At 51.3% G+C, this 10,595-nt stretch overlaps 4 protein-coding genes across 4 annotated transcripts; 2 read left to right on the plus strand and 2 right to left on the minus strand.

The window, feature by feature from the left end:
• Window positions 1–335: 335 nt before the first annotated feature.
• On the minus strand, window positions 336–3,117 carry GUITHDRAFT_73823 (hypothetical protein; the record flags this gene model as incomplete). The annotated part of the gene is given in 9 exon segments (XM_005829393.1): window positions 336–519; window positions 673–827; window positions 1,235–1,380; window positions 1,473–1,944; window positions 1,990–2,094; window positions 2,108–2,400; window positions 2,449–2,655; window positions 2,819–3,009; window positions 3,056–3,117. Coding segments are annotated over 9 exon segments (1,815 nt in total), but the record flags the coding sequence as incomplete, so codon positions are not given.
• A 2,147-nt stretch (window positions 3,118–5,264) lies between these two features.
• GUITHDRAFT_111444 (hypothetical protein) lies at window positions 5,265–6,822 on the plus strand (the record flags this gene model as incomplete). Its single annotated transcript, XM_005829394.1, has 11 exons — window positions 5,265–5,399; window positions 5,452–5,649; window positions 5,699–5,767; window positions 5,845–5,964; window positions 6,062–6,137; window positions 6,188–6,261; window positions 6,306–6,342; window positions 6,407–6,471; window positions 6,524–6,592; window positions 6,646–6,711; window positions 6,757–6,822. 11 exons carry the CDS (start codon window positions 5,265–5,267, stop codon window positions 6,820–6,822), a joined length of 975 nt encoding a protein of 324 aa, XP_005829451.1.
• Window positions 6,823–7,161: 339 nt separating this feature from the next.
• GUITHDRAFT_111445 (hypothetical protein) lies at window positions 7,162–7,883 on the minus strand (the record flags this gene model as incomplete). The annotated part of the gene is made up of 6 exons (XM_005829395.1): window positions 7,162–7,243; window positions 7,296–7,429; window positions 7,535–7,584; window positions 7,632–7,692; window positions 7,738–7,784; window positions 7,832–7,883. The coding sequence occupies 6 exons, from the start codon at window positions 7,881–7,883 to the stop codon at window positions 7,162–7,164; spliced, it is 426 nt and encodes a 141-aa protein (XP_005829452.1).
• A 1,001-nt stretch (window positions 7,884–8,884) lies between these two features.
• Window positions 8,885–10,571, plus strand: GUITHDRAFT_141158 (hypothetical protein; the record flags this gene model as incomplete). The annotated part of the gene is made up of 6 exons (XM_005829396.1): window positions 8,885–9,727; window positions 9,776–10,039; window positions 10,096–10,158; window positions 10,202–10,254; window positions 10,307–10,370; window positions 10,566–10,571. 6 exons carry the CDS (start codon window positions 8,885–8,887, stop codon window positions 10,569–10,571), a joined length of 1,293 nt encoding a protein of 430 aa, XP_005829453.1.
• Window positions 10,572–10,595: the final 24 nt, after the last annotated feature.

Below are 10,595 nucleotides of genomic sequence, written 5' to 3' on the forward strand. Positions count from 1 at the left end.
CCTTCCCCCCTCCTTCCCCTCTCCTCCTCCATGCCTGCACCTCGTCATTTTTGTCTCCCCGACCCGCATCTTATTAGGATTTTTTGTCAAGGGTGGCGCAATGGTGGCAGGGGGGAGGGCGGGGGGAGGGCGGGGGGTCGCAGGTAGGGAGGGAGAGGAGAGATGATGGAGGAAGGGAGATGGAAGAAGAAAGATGGAGGAAGGAGGAGGGCAGCGAGGCAGTTTCGTAGGGAGCAAGAAGGATTGGGGAGGAGGAGAGTAGCAGGCAGGAGCAGGAGAAGGAGAATCGCTCAGCAAGTGATCGTTCATGTTTGATTTTAATCGTGTCCCTTGCATCATGCAAAGCCCTTGACCGCGCTGTCGCTCTTGGCCATGCTCTCCTTCCATCGGTACTGCAGGACCAGCTCGTCCGGGTTCTTCGCCACGTACTTGCGGATCGTCATCAGGTTCATGTCCAGCGGCACGATGCGCTCGTTGCAGACGAGCTCCAGATAGTCGAAGGGCTCACGCACGTCCGGCCTGCCAGCGAAGATGAGCAGCGAGCAAGGAGCGAACGAGAAGCGAGCAAGGAGCGAACCAGGAGCGGGCAAGGGGAACCAGGAGCGAGCAAGGGGAACCAGGAGCGAGCAAAGGAACGAGCAAGGAGCAAGCAAGGAGCAGGTTTCTCCTCACCTCTTGAGCTTCGCGGGGATCTGAGTGTCGAGTTGCAGCTTCGTCATGGCGTAGTGGAGGACCTTCCTCGCCCTCAGGATCTGCGGGGCATTCAACTTTCCCTGCTGCATCTGCCGGATGTCGCAGTCGGGGTGCGCGGTGAGGTAGAATCCAACCTTGGGAGACTCTCTGCGAAAGGGTAAGAGAAGATGTCGAGATAAGGGTAAGAGAAGATGTCGAGATAAGGGTAAGAGAAGATGTCGAGATAAGGGTAAGAGAAGATGTCGAGATAAGGGTAAGAGAAGATGTCGAGATAAGGGTAAGAGAAGATGTCGAGATAAGGGTAAGAGAAGATGTCGAGATAAGGGTAAGAGAAGATGTCGAGATAAGGGTAAGAGAAGATGTCGAGATAAGGGTAAGAGAAGATGTCGAGATAAGGGTAAGAGACGATGTCGAGATAAGGGTAAGAGAGGGTAAGAGAAGATGTAGAGATAAGGGTAAGGGAAGATGTCGAGATAAGGGTAAGAGAAGATGTCGAGATAAGGGTAAGAGAAGATGTAGCGAACAAGGAGGCTCACCCAACTCGCTCCCCCTTGTCGTTGTGCGGTGCATCTCGCTCCAGGCTCTGCACCAGCCACTCGGGCAGGATGTCAACCGGCTCGCTGCCGTCCCACTCGAAAACTCTCCGGCAGATCAGCGGCTTCGTGCCTGAGTCCTCGCTGATGATGACTTTGATCTTGTCCGAGATGGTGTAGTCCAGACTCTCATCGATCTCCGTGTGGGAAGCCCCTTCATCCCCATCCTGCTGCCTCATCGGCGACCTGTCTGCTCAGGGCAACTCAGGGCCGTCAAGCTTGCAGTCGCATGCTCACCTTGAGGTCTGACCCTGCGACCCTGCAACCAGCGCTTGAGGAGCGAACGTAAAATTCGGAACCCGACGTTCATCTTAGTTTCTTCTAACTCCGGAGTGTGCGGAAATCCGGCATCGTTGGCATAGAGTTCCGCAGAAAATACTTGAGGAAAATCCAGATTGACAGTCAACGACCCGAGTTTGCAATCTACAGTGCACCAGGCAGGCACAAGCAATTCCTTCTCGAGCGATTTCCGAGTCTCTCGGAAGTCGACTTTCCCATATTCCTGTATCTTCTGGGCCTTGGTCACATCCCATAGGGCAACATCCCCTGCTGTATCCTCTGTCAAGACGCATCGACGGTTCTCCAAGAAGTCGTGCTTGACGATCGCAGGGAGGCCCTTGATGACATGTGTAGGGTTCGCCAGCAGAGGAACCAGATTCTCATCTGAGCAAGAGGTTCATGTCTCGCAACATCCCACAGAAACTCTTACCTGGAGCTTCTTGGCCCACACTTGATGATCCGATCGAGCGACGTGGGCCGACGATAGTGATGGAATGAACAGAGGGCTTGGACCGCGTGCTCCGGCTCGCTCGCTCGCGCACCAGGAGTGGCTCGACATCCAAAAATTGCAAGTCTGCACTCACAGTTGACACCCACAGGGAGCGAGCTGGACTCAACAGCAACTTGGTGACTGGATCTGCTGCTTTATGCAGCAAGGTGCTGTCCAAAGTTCGAAGATCCGTGCAGAATATATTACAATCCTTCCCACCAGAATACAGATTCAGGTTTTGAGGATCCAGCGCAATCGACCAGACGGAATCTGTGTGAATGGCGATTGACTGGATGCATCGTTGTTGCCCGATGTCCCATATCTTTATTGTTGCGTCGCTACTCCCTGTACGAACGTCAGTCAGGGCTGTAAAATCATGCATCCTTCTCTCACCCGAGATGCACTTTGTACCGTCCTCACTCAGCAGGATGCAACGGATGTTGTCAGTGTGTCCTTTTAGGCGACCCGTTCGCTCTCCTGTTCTCGGATCCCATAAACGAATAAGACCAATCGCATGTGTCGACACTCGCTCAGTGGAGCCGGACACCACCAGCTTTCCATCATTGTTTGTTGCGATACAATACACAGAGTCCTTATGCCCTTCACACCTCCTGAATTGTGAATCTGCGAACAGGAATAACTCAAACAACCAGTCCCAGGAATCTCAACAAGTTTAGAACATGACCAACGACATCCATGAGTGAATAGAAAACGTGTGGTGAACGTTCAAACAAATAACATCATAGCATTCAAGGTAACATACCTGGCATTTGTGCAACAGGCTTCTGGAGTGCAACAGTATCCCAAATATAAACATCTCGATCCAATCCCGCTGACGCCAAAAATTGTGCATTTCTTGCATACGCCAAGGCCTTTACATAATCACAGTGCTCTTTCAAAGTCGCAGTACATGTTTCATTTGCAATGTTCCAAAATTTGATTGTAGTGTCGGAGCTGGCAAGCAAGTCACAACAGGAACCGATTTTCATGAAGAAACAACCTTGCTGTCACTAGCGTCGCTTCATCCGACATAACCACCACATCGTTGACCCAGTCTGTGTGCCCGTCATATGTTCGTTCGCAAACAGCTTTCGGATTCGCTGTGTTCCAACACCTAGTCGTCGCATCCCTTGAGCAGAAACGGTAAGATCATGCACAGCCTTCTTGAAGATGGGTACCTGCCCGCCGAGAATAACAGATCTCCGCGCCGAGAAAGTGCAATGGAATTTATTCCTGACCGATGTCTGGAAAAATAAAAGTAATCAACGACCTTCCCACGAAACGAAATCATTCCAGGTTCAACGCAGCATGCAATCAATACAAGGCTGCAGAGAGGGAGCAGACAGCATTTGTCATTAAGTACCTTCCTTCATCTGACGCCCGAATTACATACGATACTCTACGATGCTTCTTTCGGTTCAGAGTGGTGCCAAGCATATCTCAAAAAAAATTCTCTTTCATTCAATTTCGGCGTTTCGCTGAACACATGAGAGTGAATGTCTTGAACAAGCAAATCAAGCGATGTCACCTCAATCAAGCCACGAGCTTTTCAAATGTGCATTTGAGAGATGTTTTGAGACTGCTCACACAAGGAACCAAACAGCAGCCAGTCTCAGATGCTCTTCCACCTGCTGAAGTTCGATCAGGAAATCAGTCCGATGTTGCCACGAAATGAAAATATCAATATTTGCTGTTTCCAAACGTTATTCATAGTTGTTGAAGAATGCATGCATGTGCAAATTAACAGAAATCGAACACAATCGCAACGCTGAAACGTGTCAGGAGAGCGCAAAGTTCACATTAATTCATCAGCACAAACTACATCGTGGACATAAACAAATCCATCTACTTTGCAGACATTTTGTGCAACACACCAATACTGAAGAACAGAAGAGAATGGTAAGGCGGAGGAAACAGAGAGCTCATTCAGAAACATGTCAAGTATGTGTATGTTATACTTGTGTTCGACATGCATTAGATACGTTCAGCTTGCACAGTTGCTGGGCTCAAAATCGTGCAATTCCTCAGAACAAGAAAGAACTCCAAGGAAGTGTTCGACAAAGTAGAGACATCACTCAATCTGCAGGCGAGCCAAGATATGCATAAGGGAGAGGCAAACAACCGAACGATATGTGAAATAGTTTCAACAACAGGTCAGAGCGGTGGTTGAATGGCAGCACAGGTGGAAGCTATAAAGGTGTTGCTGCGAGGGGAGAGGGCAACGGTAAAGGATTTAGGAATGACAATGAGCAGATGGTGCAGAAAAATCAGAAGAAGATGTTGGATGGTATATAACAACGTTCATGGCATGAATCAGATGCGAAATCTTCAGGCTGCATGTTTCAGTCCTCCCTGCCCCCTCCGCTGCCGCCGCCATCGCCCCACCAATACCACACACTTGTGTTATAGTCAATATGAGAGCACCTCATATAAACACTACCCCTAATATTGAGATGTTTTATGTGGGTGGTTGACCGAGGAACATTGACTACAGAAACTTATCCGGTTGCTATAGTGAGTGTAGGTCCTAGGAACCATGTATAGGATTGTGTCTTAGGAGGGCTACAGAGGTTTGTTGTCATGGCAACAATGTAGGCAAACTACATGTTGGGGTCCTAGGAACTGCTGTAGGAGCCTTGCAACGTTGCAACCTGCAACACATACTTAACGGTTTAAAACGTACATAACGGATGCAACACAAATCTGGGCGGGCCATCAGCCCGGGTGCCGCTCGAGACTGAACCCTTTGGTGGTTTGAATCGATTTAGACAATGGGGGGGCCGGTCGGAGCGCGGACTGGCATCCCGTGCAGGGGATGGCGAAGGGAGAGGAGGAGAATGAAGGAGGAGAGAGGGGGGAGGGAGGAGAGGGGGGAGATTGGGAAGTGAGCAACTGTAAGTATGAGGAGAATGCTAGAGCACGAGAAGGAGAAACTCGAGGTGAGGAGGCAGAGGAGAGGATCATGGTGAGGAGCAAACCTAAAGCAGGGGATATCGGAGATGGGGATAGCAGGGCATCACAGAGACAAAGCTGAGATGAGGAGTCCCATTGAAGGGTGCCATGGCCATTTATGAAGTAAGAAAGGTGGTCGGTGGCACTCTAGTCACATTCACAGACCAAGTGTGGCCATAGCAGATGTTTCGTTGGGATTCGTGCCTCGCTAACGCTTTCGATAACAGTTTTGAATTCTCAAACATTCGAGAAAGACCATGACAGCATCGGATACTCCAAGTGGGGACATTTTGACAGAAACGTCGAATGGCAGCTCAGTCGAGAATACAACGGAGGATGAATCTGTGAAGCAGACCGACGGAGATAGGAAGAGGAAGATGGATGAAACCGAGGTAGTCATGTGACAGCGCAAGGAGGTTTCTGTCTCTTGACATACTGGTACAGATCAGCGGAGGCAATCACGTCGATGATTGTGTTTCACCCAGCAAGATGCAGAAATCTCAATTTGTCTGTCTACCATTTTCAGAGTTCAATGTTCAGAACAACTTTAGCGAGGACATGCAAGTGTTGAAGTCTATGTGGTTCAGCAAGATTTCGGGGTCGGCTCACCAAGACATTCTTGAATCTTTCTACTCCCCTCAGGTAGCGAAGAAGGCCCCTCCTTATGCTGTCCCTGAGTTCAAACCGACAGGCTAAGCTCTACGATGGGTATCGCTCCAGAATGCTCCATGCAAGGCCTCCGATGATGAAGAACCTTTCGGTCGACAGAGATCGTAAGGGAAAGGTGGCGATCTGAATACCTGGAATGTCCATATTTTTTTAATCCTGGTCTAACAGATTGTATGGGTTGATCTTGGGGGCGGGACTGGGTCTTCTGTCGAGTACATGTCCAATGCGCTAGATGAAGGCTGGTTCTCCAGCGTCGTTGTCCTAGATCTCTGTCCTTCTTTGCACAAGGTCCCTGCTTTCTTTCCTTTCTTTCTGCCCTATTTCTAGCAAATCTGTTGAGCGTAACGATCGTCACATGGTCAAAACAAATTTAATGTGTGAGCAGATTGCTGAGGAAAGGGCAAAGAAATGGCCGGGAATCGTCAAAGCTGTCCTTGGGGATGCGTGCAACCAGAACGAAGGTGAAGGATGCTGCAAGGGTGGTACAGTTTAGTCGCTGATTGATGAGCAGAGGGTCTTCCACCAGCTGGATCGTGTGACCTTGTGACTTTCAGCTATTCTCTGGTCATGATACCTGATTGGAAGGTGTGAGGAATAACGTCTTGTGCTTGAGAGTTGATTGATGTCAGGGTGCAATCGCCAATGCACTCCGCTTGCTCCGTCCTGGTGAGTTTTCTGTCGCCAGTTTTCTTCGATGTGCGAGCTCTGACCAGCAGGCTTCCTCTGGCAGGGGGTAGATTGTGCGTTTGTGACTTCACCGTCCTGCCGCAGAAAGGACAGTGGACAGTGACACAGGTTTGTATGCTCCTGAATGTTCATGGAGTCTGACATGATCTTGTCAATGAAGGAAATGTGGAAACGGATCTTCGCCAGGGATCACGTCCACCTCAGTGACGAGCATCTGAAATATCTAAAGGTCCAACCCCTTCAAAAAAAAATCATCGACGCAACTAACCCCTTTGTTACTAGAGCGTTACAGAGCCAGAGAAGGAAGACTGTGGCTTTGGCTCCTTTCCTTACGTTCCCCTACTCAAGGTTGTTGCCTGACCGCTGACAAGCTGCGACTGATAATCATGGCAGGCGGGATGGTACTGGTATGTTGGCAAGAAACCAGAGGACGCTGATGTAAACCCGACGGGCCAGTGAAGGAGTGGATCAGATCAAGTCAGACTGCCGAGCGCCGCGCAATTGTTTTAAAAGCCTTTCATGGAATGTATTAATGAATTAGGGAAGCATTTCCCTCAAAAATTCTTGTGTGACTTTGATCAGGAGACACTGCACTCTTGCTTCTGATTCTTCCACCCACCTCCTTTCCGTACTACTGAAGAAGAAGAACAGAATTGCAGCCGCCGAAGTCTACAAGGAGGAAGATTGGAAAATTAGGAGCGGGTTTGAAATTGAATATATTGCATGACACAGAAAGAATGCTTCTGAGTTCAGGAACATAAGCGACCATTTCCGATCCTGTCCTGAAACACATGAATGTCAGAATTTGACACCTCCTTGCCTTCTTGCCTTGTCCATGGCTTCTTCGATAGCTTGTCTCGCAGCTTGGCTGTTAATTTGGCTGGGTGATCAGTCAGCCTCTCCTCTCCTGTCAGCCTCTCAGTAGCTCAGACCTGCGGACCAGTTGGTCGACGATCAGACCCCCCTCATCCTCCTCTGAGCCCTCAAGCGCGCTCGTGCGAGCTCTCGGCCGTCGCACTTCGATAGACAGAGATGTTCCCTCCTCTCCCTTGAGCAGCGCCGACACCTACGTGCATGTCACGTTGTCCCCCCGAGAGGGCAGCAGGCGTGCCTTCAAGCTTGGTTGCCTGTAGACATATCGCTTGTTGATGCGGATCAAAATATCCCCGACCCTCAGCTTCGAACGCTCCGCGGGACTCCCCCGACAAATGCCTGCGATGACTGCAAGGCAAGTGAGGGGTAAGAAGCGAAGTCAATCAGCAGTTCACATAAGACTCCATCCTTCCTTGCTCCAAGCACAATGCCGACTCCAGCCTTCACGCTGATGTCCTGAAGGCGTCTCACTATCGTGCTTCAAAGGTCTGACTACTTCACGTTAGGAATGGGGGGCACAGTCGACTTGGAGATATTGCTGCAACATCCTAGTTGAACGCTCACGACAAGTGAAGTGTGGGAGGCGCAAGCACACCTATCAGACTGTTGCCTCCTGCTTCCTGTTCTTTCGTGTTGGCACCGCCCATGGGTGATTAATAGTGCATCTTGGTCGTAGGGCTTGCGAGAAAAGTCACGGTCAGAGTTTTCATCATGAGAATGTGGAACGATCAGCTATGTGACTCAGTGATGCAAGGAGTTGGTGTGTCCTGCTACTTCTAGCAGTACTACTAGTGTCATGCCACCCATCCATCGTACACTAACACTAGAGGTTGCAGCCGCATGGGCAAGGGCGGCAGCTTGAGCGGCCACCTGTGCCACTGGCCGAGTCTTTGCACAACGGAAACATCAAACTTTATTTCATACTGCCCGGGCGGGCCCGGGCGGCTCCAGCCGCCTCCGCTGCCAATCGGATCGGAGGGGCCAGGCGGCGCGGCGTCGCGCATGGAGTCCGGTCCGAGAGGCACGGTCCTCGCACTTCTTTACTCAAAGTTAGTTAAAAAGCAGTACGAGGACAATCAGGAGAGTCGAGGAGGCTTGACCCTAACTTAACTGATACCTTCACTTAACTGCGCGCGGGACAATCCCCCCGCGCCCGCCGCGCGCGCACAGTACGGCCGGCGCGGCGGGCCCGTGCTGACTCAGTGAGCCGGACTCCGGTCAAACGTGTTCCGAAGCCTTCAGTCGCGGGGCGGCAGACTCCGAGTCCGACGGTCCGACGGGATTATTCACCCCACCCCCACCTCCGACACAGAATATTACCCCACCCCTGATAGCTCGCTAGTTTGCATCCCACTTTATGGCGTCGTTGCGAAGGGGCGCATGGTGCGGCATACGATCGCATGCAGCAGCGAAGTCTCATCCATCCTCCTCTCCTATCTGCATCCCTTGATCATTCTCCTCCTCCTCTACCTCCTGTGCCAGCATCAATGCTCGCTCGCTTACCTCGAGCTATGAAGAATGACATCGTTGTTTCCAGGATGTTGACATTTTTGACGCATGACCGAAAGTTCAGCGCTGCAGGCACGTGAGCCAAGTACCCCAAGTATCCCGCAACAGACAGCCAGGCAGCCAAACTGACAAGCAAGCCATGAGCCTCGTCGGAGTTGGACTTGGACTGACATCAACTGAGAGTGGACTGGAAGTCACCGAAATCCTGGAAGATGGACCAGTAGACAGGACGGGCAAGGTCAGGATCGGAGACATTCTGAAGAAGGTGGACGGCAATGTCTGTGGCAACACTGTCAAGTCCGTGAAGCATCTGCTCACGGGGCCCGCGGGGAGCTCGGTGACTCTGACGTTTCTACGACATGACATTCTCGGCATGCCTGATGCTGTGTCCATCTGCGTGAAGAGGGGGATCCCACAGATCCCCACAGGTCGGAGCTCGAAGCAGCAGTCCGGGAGGCAGGATCAGGAACGACCATCTCCCTTCTCCTCCTTCGGATTCTCCTTCTTCAACTTTGGAGGGTCCGACGACAACGATAGAGAGAACACCGACAGCAACCTCATGACAGGGTGGCAGCAAGGACACGACTGGTGGCTGGCAGGAGACGAGCAGAGTCCTTCTGCAGAGTACGCGCCTGACTGCACTCCTTATGGACTTGAATCTCCATTGAGCGATGAAGAAGGGATGCAGAGCCGTTCCCAATCTGAGCGATTTCTTCCTCACGGAATCGAAAATCCCATGCACAAAGACGCTGTGAAAGTCTGGACTAAGGCTCATGATGACGATGGAGATGAGTTTGCTGCACCAATCAGGCAGGAGAAGTTGGACTTTTCCAGAGATTTGTCTAGTCACAAACTCGTCGAGAATGCAACAGAACAGGAGCTTCGCCTGCTGCGGGCAGAGAGAAAGCAAGACAACTCGCGGATCATTATGCTGCTCACTGAGAGAGATGAGCTGAAGGAAAAGATCAGCATCACTGAAGCGGTGACTTCTCTCTTGCTCCTGCTTGTCTCTAACACGACCTCATCGCAGAAACTCCGACAAGAGCAAGAGAAAGTGACGCAAGTTGAAAAGGACATGAAGAGGAAGACAGAGACGGAAGCATCCCTCCTACTGAGAGAAGTTCAGGATGCCTACGTGACGCTTGTTTCCTCGAGGCAAGCATCAGCCAACCTGGACCCTGAGTTCGCTCAAGTCGGGAGCAACAGCGAAAGACTCTTTTGCATGGTCAAGGCAATGATTCAGGAGGCCCAATCGCGTCAAGAGGAAGAGAAGAGGATGGAAAAGGATCTCAAGGTAGTACAGATGGCTGCATGACAGCCGCACCCCCTCCTCCTTGACGGCCGTTGCAGGCTGCCAAAGAGGAGATTGAAGGCCTCTCAGCCAAGATTTCGCTCTTGCAGATGCAGAAAGATGTAAGATGTCAATATTGCTTCCGGCTGTTCATTTCAGCCTCAGGAGGATCATCGTCAGATGTCGGCCATCCGCGAAGAGAGAGAAAATATGAGAAGGTGATGTTGTTGACTTGAACGGGTTCCGATCTTTTGACTTGAACCATCCAAGTGATCTCGCTAAAGTGAGAAAAGAGCTGGACATGTCGCTGCAAGAGTTGCTGAACGCCTATCAAGTACGTTCAGTGGGCGCTCACCTTCCCTCCCTCCCTCTCCCTCTCCCTCTCCCTCTCCCTCTCCCTCTCCCTCTCCCTCTCCCTCTCCCTCTCCCTCTCCCTCTCCCTCTCCCTCTCCCTCTCCCTCTCCCTCTCCCTCTCCCTCTCTGCGAGGAACAACCATCACGTCTTCTGGCGTCTGCAACGCATGCTCAGGTGTGAGGGTGTGAGGCCGTCCTAGGAGCG

Source organism: Guillardia theta, assembly GCF_000315625.1.
Source record: "Guillardia theta CCMP2712 unplaced genomic scaffold GUITHscaffold_52, whole genome shotgun sequence".
Lineage (NCBI taxonomy): Eukaryota > Cryptophyceae > Pyrenomonadales > Geminigeraceae > Guillardia > Guillardia theta.